At 40.6% G+C, this 17,572-nt stretch overlaps 2 protein-coding genes across 8 annotated transcripts in view; one reads left to right on the top strand and one right to left on the bottom strand.

Moving 5' to 3' along the window:
• Window positions 1-1,400: 1,400 nt before the first annotated feature.
• GPR65 (G protein-coupled receptor 65) lies at window positions 1,401-7,940 on the bottom strand. 6 transcript variants are annotated; one of them, XM_018907341.3, is made up of 3 exons: window positions 7,824-7,940; window positions 6,035-6,130; window positions 1,401-3,143 (listed from the first exon to the last, which is right to left on the bottom strand). In XM_018907341.3, the coding sequence occupies exon 3, from the start codon at window positions 3,035-3,037 to the stop codon at window positions 1,982-1,984; it is 1,056 nt and encodes a 351-aa protein (XP_018762886.1). In that variant the 5' UTR covers window positions 3,038-3,143; window positions 6,035-6,130; window positions 7,824-7,940; the 3' UTR covers window positions 1,401-1,981. The 6 variants fall into 6 exon arrangements, with proteins under 6 accessions (XP_018762886.1, XP_018762887.1, XP_050830914.1 ...); XM_018907342.3 differs by having other exon boundaries at window positions 1,401-3,140; XM_050974957.1 differs by lacking the exons at window positions 6,035-6,130; window positions 7,824-7,940 and adding an exon at window positions 5,036-5,334 and having other exon boundaries at window positions 1,401-2,681; window positions 2,891-3,143.
• Window positions 7,941-11,858: 3,918 nt separating this feature from the next.
• GALC (galactosylceramidase) overlaps window positions 11,859-17,572 on the top strand; it is a 31,266-nt gene continuing 25,552 nt past the window's right edge. For both annotated transcript variants that reach the window (XM_018907338.3, XM_018907340.3), the window contains exons 1-4: window positions 11,859-12,079; window positions 12,923-12,991; window positions 14,884-14,947; window positions 16,922-17,035. In XM_018907338.3, coding sequence (XP_018762883.1) covers window positions 11,912-12,079; window positions 12,923-12,991; window positions 14,884-14,947; window positions 16,922-17,035 — 415 coding nt within the window. In that variant the 5' untranslated portion in view covers window positions 11,859-11,911. The remainder of the gene's footprint in view (window positions 12,080-12,922; window positions 12,992-14,883; window positions 14,948-16,921; window positions 17,036-17,572) is intronic.

Genomic DNA, 17,572 nt, shown 5'->3' with positions numbered 1-17,572 from the left:
TTCCACACAATAGAATGTCCTGCCCAGTAGATAACCTGGGGAAGTTACCCAGAAGGGTGGCTGGTCTGGGTTCAGGAAGTGGTGTCTGGCTTTGGTCAGTGGCTGGTGAGCAACTGTCCTGTGCATCACTTGTTTTTTCCCTTATTATTATAATTATTATTATGATTGACCATTATTCTACATTTAAATTTATTTTTGATTATAAAACTGTTCTTATCTAAACCTACAAGTTTTACTTTGGTTCTCCTTCCCATTCCACCTGTCTGTGTGGGGACAGAAAAGGGTTGAGCAAGTGGCTGTGTGGTCCCTAATTTCCAGCCAGGCTGAAAACACACTATTCCTGCTATGAGCTCTTGTGAAGAGCTTGGCTTCATCTTCTCAGTATCCTCTATGCAGGATTGCAAAGCTGTCATTAGATACCCCATAGTCTTCTCTTCTCCAGGCTGAACAAGCCCAGCTTGCACAGCCTGGCAAGGCCGAGAATGTGAAATTACCAAAAAGGATAGACACACACAGCAACTCATGAAAACAATGGAAATGCTCTTTGCAATGGAGAATTTTTTTATTTAAACACAGATGCACACCCTCATAAGAAATATCTTATTGCTTGTGACCACTTTATGCATATCTTCCACACATAATGTCAGACCTAAAAGGGTGCTAGAAAATTCTGGTCAAAATCTTTCCACCACACAAATTTGCTAGAGGGCAATTCTTTTTTTTTCATGGAAAGAAAAATTCTTTCCCTATGAAATAAAAAACACCAAAACCAAATATTTTTCCTGGGAATTGAGCAAAAGTAAAAAGGTTGTGAGAAGAGAAAAAAATGTAATGTTTTAACTTTTTTCAGAGGGTCAGGTGTCTGGATGGGACAAGGAACCAGGGAGCCAGGCAGCTGTTTCTGCCTGCACATGAACAGGTCCCTGAATTAACAGCTGCACTTCTGATTTTTGCTAACACCAACTTTTTAAAAGTGTGGGTTCTTTTGCTTCCGTTCTTACTGTTGATACATTCATGCTCTTTGCTGGTTTGCCAGTATTGGCTGGCTCATTTCATTTTTTTAAAACTGCCAGACTGAGAGCCCTGGAACCTCTAGCTGAGGCCTCCATGTGCAGTTAAGTAAATTGATGCCAACCTTACTCTACTGAGTCTGAAAACGGAACCACACTCCAGATTTCAGTCACAATAAGCAACTCTGAAGGCTGGCCCTTTACATTGCTGAGATGTGAAACCTCACCTTTCTATCCTTCTCTTCCTCCCCTGTATGTATCAGGAAAAGTTTCATCCAAATTAAAACACTAGTGGCTAGAATTCTCTTCTTTATGGGCACTTGAACTAATGAATCTTCAACCATCTGAAACCCAATACTGGTATTGTAATGAAACTGCATGACATACAGCTGTACATCAGAACATATATTTTTCAAGAAAAACAAAAGCTTAAGTGCAGGTAAGTGTCTGTACACAGGAGGTAAACAATTTTAAGAAGTATCTGATCTCAAGGGTATGCTAAAGGAGAATTGGAGTCTTTCATGAAACACAGGAATCCTCATAGCAGCATAAATAACAACATGACATTTACCACACTCCCTCTGTCTGGTCCTTTGCTATTTAGGACAAAGAGGACTTCAGCCTTCCTTCAGCTTATCATAAGGGATAAGCTGGCCAGCAAGCTGCCACAGGAGGCAGATCTGTGGGGGATCCTAGTAATTCTGTCAGCATGTCACAGCCATCCTTCTGGACTGCATTTGTTTGTAGTCACTGATTTGTATACCACATGTGATTTAAAGATATGTGCTGATACTCCATTTATTTCATTGACCCTATAGTAAGCTCTTATTAGCTCCAGCTACTGGTTTTGCTTAGACTGGCTCTAAGCAAAACCTTATTTTGGGGCATTTCCTAGGTACACAAGTTCCTACGAGAACAATTTTTCTTTCCTTTCCTTTTAGATTATCCAGTTTTCCTTTGTATGTACTTGTTCAGGAAATTTTGACAGTCTGGGTTTCACAGGAACTTCTGTAGGTGATCAGTGCAGTGTTTCTTGTAGCAGAACTGGATAGAGCATGTCCTCTCACTTGGTCTTCCCCACACTTTCCTAGGCACAAGCAACACCTGAGCAAATTCACTATCTCTGTCCGTGCAGTTTCACTCACAAAGCAGTACAGAATGGGATCCGCAATGCAATTCAAACTTGTTAAGGCCTGTGTGATTCTGTAAACCTTATACATCAGCAACAAAAGATGTGGGTCAGAGGTGGAAGGTTCTTTGATGCTGCGGATAAGCAGTACAACATGATAAGGAGTGAAGCAAACAATGAAACTAACTGTGATGTTCACAATAAGTTTCTTCACTTTTTTCTTTTCTTCATCTACTGTGGCTTGGTTACACCTCACTACTTGGTAGATTTTATGGTAGCAAAACACAATAATTATCAAAGGGACCAAGTACCCTGAGCATATCCGGAATAAATTTATGTTGGCCTGCCATCTTTCCAGGGGGTAGTTATCATAGCATAATGTATGATTAGTGAAATTGCAAGGATCATTGAATACTTCTTTATTCACCAATATGACTGAATTAAAGATGCTTTCCAGAAGCCAAATAACTATGCTGACAATCAATGAAAATCTTCTTGTGCGCAAGTACTGGAACTTCAAGGGGTGAACTAACGCCAGGTACCTGTCAAGAGAGATGCAAGCAAGGAACGCAGTGCTGGTGTAGAAATTCATATACGTAAGGAAGGCAAAAATCTGACAAAGCAAGGCAGGGAGCCTCCAGTCATCTCCATGCCAGGCATAATCAATCCACAGAGGCAGAATTGAAGAGTACAAAAGGTCAGCCAGGGATAGGCTAAAGATGTAGACTGCTAACTCATTCTTTTTCCTCACCTGAATGCAAGATGCATAGAGGGATATGCAGTTGATGGGAATACTGATCATCATCACAATGCTGTACACAAATGGAAACAAATACTTATCCAGGGTGTGATCATCATGGCACCCAGTGTTGTTATTCATTGTCCACCCCGGTAACATCCTTGAGATACTTCCAGCCTGGGTGCAATAAAGCCCCCTGTTGCAGTCTGATGGGTTGTCATCTGTTAGTTCTTCAGGACTTGATTGACTAGACTCCAGCCGTCTGCTACCAAAAAGGAAAAATGTCAGCTATTACATTTCTGTCGTTTTTATGGGATTCTTGGTGTGTGTGTGTTTTTGGTTTTTGTTTGTTTTTGTTTTTTTTTTTTTTCCTGGAAAGAAGAAACTGTTTTTATGAGATCAGAGGAGGTTAATGCTCCTGGAGTTAGGAATGCATAGGAAAAGGAACGCAAAATCTAAGACTGTCAAAGTCAATTAGATGGAAGCTTCCCCAGCAGAAGTAGGATGAGTAGTTAAGACACTTCTTATAGGAGTGGGGTGCTGTCCTGCAATCCTGGGTCTCTCTTGCAGGAGAGTTAAAGGAGATCAGAAAGTGGACCACAAATAAAATAGGAGAAGTGCACTTTCTATTATTATGGTAAGCACTGCTTTGGGCATATGAAAATGGCAGATTTCCAATTTCAAACAACCTCCTCTCCCCTAAGGCAATGGAGAGACAAGGATAGAAATACAGGGATTCAGGTACCACTGGATGTCGGGATCTGCTCAGAAGAGGAAAATATGTGTCTGGAATCTTTCTGTATTGCAAATCACTCTTGTCTTGTTTCCATCCTCACACATCTCTGCTTCCTCTCTCCTCTTTTGTATGTGATCCAACATGAACTTGCCATCAAGTGTGCTGTCCCAGCAAGACTCGCTGCATGCACCAGGAACCCTTGTGTGAAACCTGCCAGGCTATTGGATTCCACGCACATGACAATCTGCTGGGTGTCCCTTTGAACATGTGAGGTAGAGACTCAGCAGAGTTTTTCATTAACACTTCTTCCCTCTAAAAATTGCATCTGTGATGCATGAAGTTATAAAGCCATTAGCAATTAAACTTTTCTTAGTCACTTCCAGGAAGCTTCAACATGAAAATATCAGTAAAATGGCAGCCCTGACTAAAGCAGTGGGACTGGAGGTGTTGCATGTGTGAGCCTTAAGAACACATAGATGAAGTGACCTTTAGAAAGGGTGAAGAGAGGGTAAGAAAGCGTGTACAACTGCAGTTGTGAGACAGCTGGCACTCACTAATAGTATCACAGCTCTGACACTTGGCAGCTCCCTTCTCTAGAGAACGAATTGTTATGTTCAGGAAACACAAGAATGGAAAATATTGGTTGCAGACCAGTTATAGTGCCAAATATACTAACTGCTAGAGAGACTGCTCTGATAGCTGATCTATGCTTTGAGCCTGCAGCAGAGGAGGAGAAGAGGCTGAAGAATGAGTAGGCTGCAAGACAGCACGCCTACAACTGCTCTCACGTGGGAAAGAACTCCAGTGTGTGTTTGAAACTGAACACATCTTGTGTGCAGAAACTTTACCACATGGTAAGAAAAACATCACTTTTATAGGTCTGATGTGTTGGTGGGTTTATCAGAAAACCCGAACGAGGTTTGTCATCTCTGCTGAGAGGTTATTATACGGATCTCTTGTCCACAAAAAAGCCTCTTTCATTAATATTCATAAAAAAGAGAAGCAATGACAAAACTACCCAGAAAACACATACTCAATTTTACCTGCCAATGCATTCATTATTTGATCAAGTTGCCTAAATTATCAGCTAGAGCTAAGCTCATTGACAAGCTTGAAAGCCAAAGAAAACTCTTGAGAAGGACTTGCCAATTTGGTCCATTGAGGAACCTTATCAACATGATGACTAATTAAAAAAAATGCATTGTCTATACTTAAGACAAGCATAAGATGTCTGCATTTCAGTTTGGTTTTATAAAACCACACAGTAAATAAGGCATTGTAAGCTTATCAGTATAGGTAAGTATCACAAAATAAAAATCTAGCTCTAGAAATTGGATCCCAGGGTTTTGTGACCCACTTCTCACCAAAGAGAAATCAAATGTATGCAGACAGACCAGATGAATCAAAGATAAAATACCTACCTCTTCTCCTAATCACACTTTAGCATCTCTTTTCCTGTGACAGGTCTCTTCATGTCTAAGAGGGAAACATGCCCTTTGAGAAGCATGTGTGTAATGCAGCAAGTGTATGAGGCAGTGTTTCCTGGTCTCGTGACTGAGAAGTTGGAATTCCTTCTTCCTCCCCCATAAACTCTTTCTCTTTTGTTAACTTGTTGTATTACAGACTCACATCCTTCTCTCTTATTACCCAGAACAGATTCTTTTGTATCTGCTCTTAGACCAACATGCCAATTTCCTCATACCACTTGGATTTTTTCAGCTTTTTCATTTTAGCTCATTGTTTTTGAAGAATTTCACTCTGTTGATCTTACTTATGATAAGGTAAAACACTTGTCCTTATATTGCTCTCCTTTGAATAAACCACATGTTCTTTGGGACAAGACTTTGCTTTGCTCTTCTGCCATCTGCCTTAAGGAACTAATATCTGAAAGTGTAATTGGCTAATGGCAGGCTGGGACACTAAAAATGAAATTCAAAGAAGTGAGTTGAGACCACATGAAAACTGCCACCTCAGAAAGTTTTTTCTGTCCTTCATAATCACAAGTCACTGTACCCCATTGCTTTCTTTTCTTTTAACCAGTATGTTCCTTAGTTCCTTTGAACACAGCCCTGGAGGCCTGCAGCTTTGCCAGGTAATCCATGCTGAACTTTGATGATACATTAATGGTACTTACATGAAGACATGCTTTCAATGACAGCAATAACGAGAAGTGTGTCATTCTGGCACGTATTGATGACCTATACTTAAGTGTGTCAAAGAGCTAGCAAATGAAGCCTACCACAAGGCAAGCTGCAGTTTCTTGCACAGAAATATAAAAGCAAAATGCACCACTTTGCACTGATTACAACACATTTCACTCAAATTGCTTGGGGCCTTATTTCAGAGGAAGTAGTCCATATCACACTTTCTCACTGAGTTGTTTTTTTCATAATTAGGACTTTGTAATCATTTTTTCTTACCTGAATGCATGATCTGAAGCATTCCCAGGTTTTCTCTCTGCTACTGAGCCCACCTGCTGGCTTTGCCTAGGAGGATGGTATTGGCTTACAGCTATCCTAAAAAACATTTGATTATTTTCCCCAATGATATATTTTTTTTAACCATCAAGGAATTTTGGTTTAATGATATGGTGTAATGGTTTGACTTTCATGGTCCAAACCTACTGTGACTAATTCCATATACTTGTGGCTTTTTTTACTGACTTCTTTTTGGTATCAGATGTTTCAAATAAAAAAATATAAAAATTCTTTATAGTAATTTTTTCTTTTAGACGTGTTACTCAATTATTACCATAGTTCCTGCCTCTGTCATTTTGCTACAGAAAACCTACTGTACAGGAATTCTGAAGAGTCAGTAAGACAAAAAAATTAGAGAAACGGACTAGCAAATGTTACGCTTCAAGTACTGTATGCAAACAAACCTGTAAAGGAACGCTGTGAGACTTTCTAGTGAAAATGATTATCATTTGTATCAACATATTTCTACAGCATCTTCTTCAGGTTCACAGAGAACTTTATGCGTCTCTCCATTCATGACATTTTGAAAGTCACAAAGTACAAAGTTAAACTTTCATAAGCTTAAATACACAAGTATATTCCATATTCCCATCTGTAAAAAACTTTGTAAGGGAAGAAAGAAACAATGCTTTGAGAGCTACTGCAGTAGCTGCTGTACTGGTGGTACTCTATATCAGCCATAAGATGGAAAGATAGATTGTTTTCTTTTTTCTCTTTAAATGATTTTGACAAAGTAGATTGCTTTGTGTTCTCAAAATCAGTTCTGTTGCCAAGTTGAGTTCTTCAAGTACAGGGGATGTTCCATAGCTAATTCATTTTACCTAATGAACAGAACTTACATCTCAATTCTGAAAAACTTCACAGTTTAGGAGAGTTGGAATATGCCTTTCAGAAACATGGCCTTTTTTCCTTAAAATTAACTATTAGCAATTTTCCTTACGCAACATTAAATTTCACCCACAGGTCTCCATTAGATTCTGTAGAGTCTCAAACAGGTCTAAAAGAGCCCAGACTTTTGAAGATATACTTTACAGACTGTTTCATTGAGCATAAACATTCCCTTAATGTGAGCAAATAGAAAAAAGAAAACACACATTTTATTTTAGAATGTAGGCCATGCAGGCAAGTAGTATTTTGCTCTATCATTAAGTGCATCATGTTTTCCTCTATGCATACAGAAAGATGCACAATATATTTTCACGTACATGATACATGGCATTCAAAGAAGCTACTTTTACCAGAGCTTATTTTTCTGCTAAGTTTTAAGCATTTTGCATATTCATATAAATACACTGGGTATCTTAACAGTGTCTGAAAATACTGGAGAACACTAATAGAAGAGTTACTGGAACCCTCTGTGAGGCCTGAGGCAGTGACAGGACAGCTCAAAATGTTAAAAATTTACCCCCAAATACAACTCTTCTTCATTCTTCCCCCCTTCCGTGATCAACGGTATTTTGATCACAGCAATGTCATTACAACAAACAATGAATCAAGTTTCTTCTTTTGTAATCCTAGGCATGTCTTTCCTAATTCAACCTTTTGATGTCTTTGCCTTACTCTCATGTTTTGGTTGTGCTGGGATTGAAATAATCCTTCTCCCAAAGCAACCTTTTCCAGCCCATTTTGTGTCCCTTCTTTCAGATGCATGATGTCAGCATTCCATTAGTGAGAGCTAGGCTGAAACCTGTCCCAGAATGCTGAAACCTGTCCCAGGCTCCTGAGCACTTACCTTGGCCGCCACGTGTCCCCGTGCAGGGGTTCCTGTTATGCCACTGGCAGTGTAACCCGTATCTGCTTCTGAGAAAAGTGTCTGCTTCTGCTTCATCAGATACAGAGACAGGAAGCTGCTCGTAGATAAACAGGCAGCAGTTCACCAGTTCACACATTTCTTGGTTTTGCTTCCTTTTTTTTTTTTTCTTTTCTGTCCCCAATTCCTTGTTAATCTAAGCTTGCCCATGAGAAAAAAGATGATGAACAAAGGATGGAAGCAACCTTAGTAGATATAGGAATACTTTTAGAGACTTCATAAAAATTTAATTTAAAATATTGCCTAATTATATGAACATAGTATATTATACACTTCTTATCTAGGAGACGTTATGTTCTGCAGAGAAGCCAATCCACAGAAATAAAATTCTGTGTTTGATTTGTGTTTACTTGTATAAGTTCAAAATGTGTATCTTTTTTATTGACTGAAGGACCTCACCTGCCTTTCACTACAAACTGATCACAGAGTCAAATAAGAATCCACCTGAGAAAAATGTCTTACAATGACTTTAGGAGTTTGTGGAAAAAGAATTCAGTATTTTCAGAATTCATGAGAAGTTCATGAATAGCTCTAGTTAACAAAGGATAATAGCATTTCATGCACTGTGACAGGTTACTCATTTATATAAATGGACTCTGAGGTTGGATGCAGTTTTCAGGGGAGTGATTCTTTTAATTCTATTCAGTTAGACTGGTGGAAAGTTGTTACATGAGCATGGTTCTTTTCCCCCTCTGTGATCTGAATAATTTATTGTATTTTTTCTTAAATTCTGTTTGGAACAATACAATTCTCCTTTAAGAAAGTGGGTACAATTTCACTTGAAATGTCCATCTGTTGAGTAACACCAAAACTATCCAGTTTGATGATTCAGATGCTAAGGAGAAATGAAAGAGAACAAATTGAAAAGTTCTATAATAGGGGCATACTGACTTCCTTGAGAGTACCAGGCAGCTCCATAATATTTAACCACTGCATGCAGAGATTTGGTTCCTTTTTTTCAGTCAGTGTGACCTTTTCATCCACAGTTTTTTACTAATCTGATTACATGAAGCCTAAACTATCCAATACTTGTAGCCACTCTCAAACTGTTATAATAGCCCCTTCCTGTTTGGTGAATGGAAGAGCACTTGCTTGGATAAATTTCTAAAATAAGTTTCAGTCACACCTTCATTTTCACTGAGAGAAAAGTCATTAGAGGAAGACCTGTTTCACCACTTTCCATGTGCTTTTTTCTAACATGGTATCTACTAAGTGTCCAGTACGCTGGTTCTGGTGCTTTACTGAGCATTCCTATACTTTGCTAAAGAAAAACCAGTTATTATAATTATTAGAAATAGAGAAACAAAATTGGAACATTTTTACAGTTCTTTGCTGTCATGACAGCAGAATTGAAAGATAAAAGGAAGAAAGAGAGGAGATGATGCCTTTTATGCATTCTGGAAGTAAAGCTGTATGTTAAAATAAATTCTTAATTGTGTCCATATGCAAAAATTTAATTTCTGATGTAAGCAGCACAATTTTCCAGGGTTTTTGTGAGATCTGGACATACACAGTATCTTAGACCAGTCATCCGAAACCAACAGGTATTATTAGCATAATACCCCAGCCCTAAAACAGAAACGCATTAACAGTGGAAAATTATCTCATCTAGAAAAGAAGCAATGAGTAAGTCCTCAATAAGTTTATTAAATTTGAGTTTACAAAGGGTCCATGAACAAAGGTGCTGTCAGGAAAATTAATCCACAAACTTCTTTTTGGACATAAACATCAGAGCTTTATGTCCAAAAAGAAAACAGAGGAGTCCTGTAACTTTATTTCAATAAAGGAGAGATCATGGGGCATTCCCCATGGGGTCTCTCAAAATTGATAGGGGATGCAACCTCCTTTTTATCCTAATTTCCTGGCCACATTTCACTCTCTCTTTCCTCACTGGCTGAGGCACTTGAGAGGTACAGACTTCCCAAAATGTGTAATATCCCCTTCTAATGTATACCCCCCTCGTTTTTCTTTTTCTTTGTGTCTCTGTTCTGTTACTCTAAATCCAGACATGTAGGACAGTCTTGAGTAAGAGTCTGTGTCAATTAGTGGAATTACTATGGAATTTGTTGTTCCTCCCACTGCTTCTTTCACCTCTCCTTATCTATTTGTTGGTAGACACCTCCTTCTCATTCCTGTCAGTGTAAAGAAAAAAATGGTTCAACACAAGGCCAAGATGCAGAATGAAAGTTGAGAGTCACACCAAAATAGCCTTTTCCTTCCACCAAAACAGATTATGAGAATGTTTTCCTGTACCAACTGAAAAGGGTGGGCACTCAGCACATCACAGGACTGCAAGTACACTCTTATTCATGAGTGAGTAAGATACTGAATTTCATAGCTGAAGCCTTTTACATGAAATAAAATGATGCATTAATCAATTAAAATATCAAAATGAATCCATTAATAATTCATAATGGTTTTGCAAACCTTCCAGGTGTGCAAAGCTCTACAGTCAGCTGGAATGAATGAGAAATAGGACCAGGAGCATAATGTTACCTCTGGCACTGACTCACAATACCCCTGAGGAAGTCATTCTGACCATCTGCATGTAATAATGGTGTCATATAGCTCATTTGGGTGTGAGCAGGCTCATTAGCTAACACTCGATATTGCTGTAAAGTGCAAAATGTTTTGTGAGTGCTTGGTATTGTTATTTAAAAAGAAATAAACAGGAAACGACAGTCAGGTAATGTCATCACTGAGACATTAGATCTCTCAATGACAGTGGCAGAGACACTGACAAGAAGAGTGTCCGAGGCTTGAATAACAGCATTCTTTATGGTTAGAATGCGTGCAAAACCGGGGCTTTTTCACAGCTGTAACGCAACGCAGGACTTTAGCCACTGCATCTCCTCATGGCTCACTCCTCCTTTAGGCATATGAACATATCTTATGAAATACTGCGGTCAACGGACAAGGGAGATCCCCATTACGAATGTTTATACGATAATCAAGCTGATCGCCGATCTCCGGGTTACTTTTCCTCCGAGCCGCATGCTTGTATGAGCTGGAGTCTGAGGGAACACCCCGGCAATTGTCATGGAAATTTTTGGCGTGCGGCTCAGCACCTCCTCGGCTGCTCCCATTTCGACTCGGCTGCCCCACAGCGCACCCCTGAAGGCGTAAACAGGCACGTTCAGCCCATCATAATTTAACGCCAACTTTCAGCATCCCTCTCTGGGGTCCTGCTGACGGAGCGGCGGATCTAACTGGAGGCAACTGGGATTCCCCGGGAAGGGCGCGGCGCAGCCAGCAACCTCTGCGGGCCGGGAGGGCCTGGAGCCGCTCCCAGCATCTGCCCCTGCGGCGACCCAAGATCCTTCTCAGGCGCGCTGGAATGCGCTCCTTCAAAGCGCCGCTTCGTGCCGACCCTTCAGGGCATTGGATGGCAGCCTGAGAGTGGCGCAAAACCAGGAAACTGGCTGCCAGGCGCTGGGAGGGCCTGGAAATGAAAGACGCACTAGGAAACGCCGTTCTTCGCCCGGAACAAGTATTTCGCCTTGCCAGAGGCCCCAAAAAGGAGAGTCAGAGGCCCCAAAAAGCAGAATCACAGTCCCCGAAAAAGACTGTCAGCTTGACTTGGCCCCTAGGCACGGCTGCTCACACTGCACTGAACGCCACTCTCACCGCGCTCCCACACAAAGTCCGCCTCGCCTCACAGCCATGCAGCTTTCCCACACTCAGGATGGCGCCACAATAGCTTCACTCGCTGCTCGGTGCCCAACTCCAGCATGGTGATACGCGCCTCACCAGCTCGCCTTGCCCTTTCTCAAAATGGCAGCCGTAGCCTTCAGCCGGGCGGGGGTGCCCATAAAGGCCGGGAAGCCTGCCTGCCCTCCTTTCCCTTAAGGAGGATGGCGGCGCTGGGCGGTGCTGGGCGGTGCTGGGCGCTGCCGCCCCGCCCCGGGGCTGGCGGGCGGCGCGGTCAGGTGCGCGCGTTGCCGGGCAGTGCGGAGGCACTGCAGGGACGGGGCGGCCGCGGGACGCGGCGGGAGCGGAGCTGGGCCGGGATGGGCTGCGCGGCTCTGCTCTGGGGCACGATCCTGCTTGCCTGCAGCTGCGGCCCGGGGCCCCCCAGGGTCGTTGCCGCTCCGCTTTTGGCGGCCACCTACGTGCTGGACGATACCAACGGGCTGGGCAGGGAGTTCGACGGGATCGGAGCTGTCAGCGGCGGCGGGGTGAGCGGCTCCGCCGGGGCTGCGGTGCTGGTACCCTCCTCGGCGCGGCGAGGGACACCTGGGCTGGGCATCCCGTCATTGTGGTGGCTTCGGCGGGGCCTGGGCCGGGGGAGTCGCGGAGCGGAGCCTGAGGACTGGCGGGGTGTGGGGACAGCCCCACTACGTGAGCGGGGCTCGGCGGGGGAGGCCTGGAGGCGCTGAGGGGAGCGGTGCGGGCAGTGCTCCCGCTGCGGGGAGAGGGAACCGGGCTCCGCTTTGCGCCAGCCCTCCGGCCACCTGCGCCGGGGCTTTTCGGGGTGCCCCGGGCCAGCCGTGTCCTGGGTGCTGGTGGAGGAGAGCTAAGCCAGGGCGAGTTTATGCAGAGGGTCCTAATAGTCCCTGCGTTTTAAAATGCTGGACGAGCAGAGCCGTGAGATTCCCGGAGCTCTTATCCCCTCTTCGACCTTCTGAGATGCTTTTATTGGTCTCCCGCCTCTGTGCCCTGTGAGCTCCCCTTGCTTTGGCATATGGTGAGCCAAAGCAGGGAGAGTTGAGTTGGGCAGGAGGGAGGGAGCTGCCTTTTTCTTGTCATAAAACCGTGTGATCTCTTTGTTTCTCTGTTCTTTGGACTCTGTTTTCCGTAAATTCCAGGTAACTGGAGTACCAGGCAGTTGCAACCTGTGAGACCAGAAAGGCACAGCTGGAGGTTTAGAAACAAGTTACTAAGGGCTTAGCTGAGTTCCAGATGCTATAATTATTTTTGTAGGTTTATTAGATCTGTGAAAGGCATAGAATGAAAAGCTGGGATGTAATTAAATGTTTGAAAGTTGTGTTTCACATTTTCATGTTTTCTTTCCATTTTAGGCCACATCTAGACTCCTGGTGAACTACCAAGAACCTTATCGCTCCGAGATTTTAGATTACCTGTTCAAGGTAAAGTTGGTTTCAGTGCTACAATAATGTTTGATTTCATGCAGAATTTCTTACTGTGTAATATGGGAACTTCTATAGTATCTTCTATGTTGCTTGACATTAGACAAAATCACATGTTGTAAAGCTTCTATTTTAGTGCTGATTGTTATCAGGACCTTAAATTTTAGGTGGTGTTTTTGTTCAGGAGACCCATTCTTCATATTGTTGTGAAAATTCCTTTTGTGTTTTCACAACGTGTTCTGAAAATATGTTTTCAAAAATGTGTTTAATTATATATTTGATAATCTGTGTGGGCTAAATCATAACTTTTTTCTGTGGCTGAAATAGGGTGTTTAGCTCTTCATAGTGATTGAAGCAAGGGAGTCTTAGAGACAGTTTGGATTTTTTTGGAGTACAGATAGATAAACATGGCAAAAACATGACTGTGCAGACTGCAGGTTTGTAACAGCATTTCTATTCCAAACTAGTCTCAAGTACAACTGCAGTGACTCTAGAAGGTGTAGGAAGTTCATTGGTTTGTAAGCTGTGTTAGGTAGCAAGTGTAACCTGCAGAGTTACCCAACTTAATATATGGTAAGATTATTGCACTGGACATTAATAGCTTGTTTTGCTTTTGGCACTGTAAATTACTCTGCTGGAAGAGGATGTCATGTCACTTTCAAGTAATGCAATCCAGATGGCTGGAGGGGAATAATTTACCATGCAGTTTAAAGAATTAATTTTCAGGGATAGAGTAAGGTGTAATATGTGCCTGGGGAATCAAAGCTGATGTTTTTTTGAGACTAAAGCTGTGTGTTACTAATATGAATGTTCTGATTAGGCATGTGGTAAAAGTAACTCTAGAGAGGTCATGGTTTTCAAAGAACTTTTGATGTACTCTTTCACCAAAACCTCTTAAACTGTCTTGTTTGGGAGGTGTGTACCTTGCCTCATTCTCCTTGTCTTTTAGTGTCAGTCAACTTTCATGAATAGGAGAAGAAATGTGTTAGAAGCTTAAAACAAAAAAATGTCAAAAAGAGAAATGGTAAGCTGGAAATAGTTACTTTGCTGTTAACAGCAAAAAAAACAAAACAAACCCTGAACTTCTAAGGCAAAAGACATGTAATGTATGCAGCATTTTTTAAAAATCAAATTGCATTCTTATGTCTTAAAAATTTTTTTAGATACCAAAATTATAGTTGGGTCATTTCATGGAGGAGGCCAGCTTATTAGTGGTTGTTAAAATAATGATTAATTGTAACTTCTGGCTTGAGTAACTTTTAAGCCACTAATGGCTGGAAGAACATATTGGCAGTAGAATCACCTGTATGAGCTTGAATTTTATGTTTGGCTCCAGCAGTCAGATGCCAGGGGAGGGGGATAGTGGACTAGCCAATTGTTTTCCAGTGTGGTGGGTTTTTTCTTCTCTTGCCTATTTGTCTGTAGTTTTCAGATTATTCCTGACCTGTATGTTTGCTCTTTCACATAAGCAGTGTAGCACTTTACAAACAAGAATAAAAAAACTGACTTCAATAATTTGATTTTAAAAGCAAGCAAGTTTGACTTCTAATAACATTAAAATACTGCTGTGTTCCTCATATGTTCTGTGTTCTGCTTTAGTAGTGCTTTAGTATTTTCTTGAGCATAACTTATTTAAAATCTGCATGGTTGTGGAGAAGGGTTGTTAATGGTACAAAAGTCAGTGAAACTGTTTAAAGGTCAGTGTGCTATTTATCCTGGTGGATTTTCTTTTGAAAAGCAGAAATTTATATTGTCTCTCATTACATTTATAGTGGGAGTTTAAAAAAGTAAAACAATGCATTTTCAGCATGCTCAAAATTTTACACTGACTTATCCCATTCTTCTTGTTAACAGCAGGATTCTGTCTGTTTTTCTGTCTCTTTTTTCCACAGCCAAATTTTGGTGCTTCTTTACATATTCTCAAGGTAGAGATTGGAGGTGATGCACAGTCAACAGGTATGGATTTTGCATGAGCAGCGTAAAAATTCTCGTTTCAGTGAAGCTGTAAGTAAGGTGTGCTGCACAGGGAGCTGAGGCAAGGTGAAAGCTGAACTGAGTTGCAGTAATCCATAATGGCTTGTGCAAAAGAGATTTACACCTGCATTCTGGAAGCAGTTCTTGCTATCATCTGGTTAATAGGTTGCATTCTAGAGCAAATGAGTTCTGTTTTTTTTTCCCCTTATTTTATGTTTCTGAGTTGCAGAACATTTCTCCCGCTCAAGTTTTGCAATATCAGATACTTTGTCTTAAAAGCATGAAATACAAAGGCATCTGATCAGAAACAGTTACGTTTATTTGATTTAAGTAGCTGCAATGTTTCACTAGAATGGCATTGGCTGGCAGTAGACAGGAATTTTTTTCTTCCTGGGAAAAGTTGCAAATAAAAATGTCTTGATGTAATTTGCCTAGCCTATCTACTACATTTACATACAGGAGGAACTATTAAGTAACTGTTGTGACCAAAAGCTGAGAAGCAGAGACTACAGCATGTATCTGTGTATCTTTTTTTTTTTTTTTTTTTTGGTATTTTTTTAAAGTAAATTTGGCCACATCAGACACAGTTAGTAAATAGGAAGCATAGAATTTGATCTTGTGGTGTTTTATATACATATATATATTTTTTTAATATATATGTTTGTGTATATATACTTGTATGTATATATATATTTATATGTACACATTTTTTCTCGTAATGTCTGTGTTTTGTATAGTTAGATACTGTTTTTCATTCTTGTGTTTACTTCACAAAAATTAACATGCTAAAAAGTACTATGCTGGTTTTAAGAGCTTAGTAATGAATTGCTGGGTGGGGAGAATGGAATCGTCATGAGGCATGCACAGACCTTCTCTTCAAATACTCTTACTGCTGGCTCAGGAGACTGTCACATACTTGTGTGATGGTCCAGTTTTGAAAAGAGGAACAATAGGATGCATATCTCTCAATGCACTAGACTGCAGCTCTTCTTCTGGCCTGAGAGGTGTGATCAGGAGTTCATTTGAAATGTCATATGAAGCCTAAATTTGGAATCTAATTGTTCTATGGCCCTGACAAACTTACATATAGTCAAGTGTTAGTAAGGAAAAAAAAATCAATCCTATTTTCTGTGATGATACGTGCTGTTTCAGCTGGCTTCACTTAAAATAAAGTTTCATTAGAAAAGGTCTCTGCATACGATTTAACATGTTGCATAATTGTTGCAGTCATGTATACAAGTTGATACTTGACTTTTGTGTGTAATGTTTTCCCATGCAACGCTGATTCTTTTGTACCTTTCTAGTTTGTTTACCTTTGCCTGAGGAAATTCAGCACATATCATTAAATTCCAAAACTTTTCCTGCTGTCACAGAGCACCATGAAAGTTATAAAGTAGATATTTTGCTGTAAAAATAAAAAACGCCACAGCCTCTTTCCTGTAATTGAAAAAAATCATGATAGTTTCTTTCTTTTCTCTCTCTGAACTTGCCTTGTGCAGAAGAAAAAAACTATAACCTTGTTTGTTTTTTGGTTTAGAGATAACTTGCTTGTATAATGATTTTTTTTTTTCCTCTTAATCTTAATGCTGTAACATTCCTCGTGGTTGTTAGTATCAAGATATGAGACAATAGCAAATATAGATTTAGTGTTATCATAGCTAGGGATAGAAGATGCCTAATAGTTGACCACATCTGATGTTAAAAGCAGGCAATACCCCTTAAAAATAAAAATATTAAAATTATGCTAAGTTAATATGCTAAGAACAAAGGGTAGCAAATCTTGCGTTTACCTCCCACTACTCCTTTGGCTTTGAAATACCTACTTGTGAACTTGTGAACCATGTTGGAGAAACGTGCTTGCATACTATGTTAATGAGCAATGCAGCAAACTTTATGATGTGTAACAGCTTATGACACAGAAGATAATTGTGAGCTGCCGGTCTCTTTCCTTCCTAGATGGGACTGAACCCTCCCATATGCACTATGAAAATGATGAGAACTACTTCCGGGGCTATGAATGGTGGCTGATGAAAGAAGCTAAAAAGAGGAACCCCAAAATTAAACTGATTGGTAAATTGCTTTGAGCATTTACATTTAAATGCCTTTTTATTCCCCTGACTAAATTACCCATCTGACCCTTAGTTAACATTTTAATGGAGAGGTGTTTTGATGTTACAGTAGACAAAATAGAATCTCTAATATTTGTTAAGCTTTTCTTGATGCTTACCATGTTTTACCTTGTAACAGCAGCACAACATCCTGTCAAGAAGCATAAGATAACAAATCTCTCATAATTTGCTTGTATCAAGTAACTAATGCTTTTAGTATATTGCAGCAACGAACACGATTGATTTATCATGAGAGATGAATTTCTGAATAATTGAGTAAAAAAAATCAGGAGGGATAAAGTTACTGCAAGCATAAATATGTAAATCTTACACACTCTGCATTTGATTAAGTGTTCTTATTACAAACCAATCACACACTTCTTCTTCACTGTAGTGATTCTGGTCTTCTGATATGTCCTACATGTGTAGTTGAGTTGTAAGAGGAGTTTCCTCTCTTCCTGTTTTGATTGTGAGTTATGTGTGTGTTGTGACAATACAA

The sequence above is a fragment of the Serinus canaria genome, chromosome 5 (genome assembly GCF_022539315.1).
Source record: "Serinus canaria isolate serCan28SL12 chromosome 5, serCan2020, whole genome shotgun sequence".
Classification (NCBI taxonomy): domain Eukaryota; kingdom Metazoa; phylum Chordata; class Aves; order Passeriformes; family Fringillidae; genus Serinus; species Serinus canaria.
Note: the sequence above shows the minus strand (reverse complement) of the source record. Positions and strands in the feature narration are given on the sequence as shown.

Coding starts and splice junctions, on each gene's coding strand:
- GPR65 (XM_018907341.3), bottom strand. CDS start 3,037: ATGTTACCGGGGTGGACAATGAATAACAACACTGGGTGCCATGATGAT.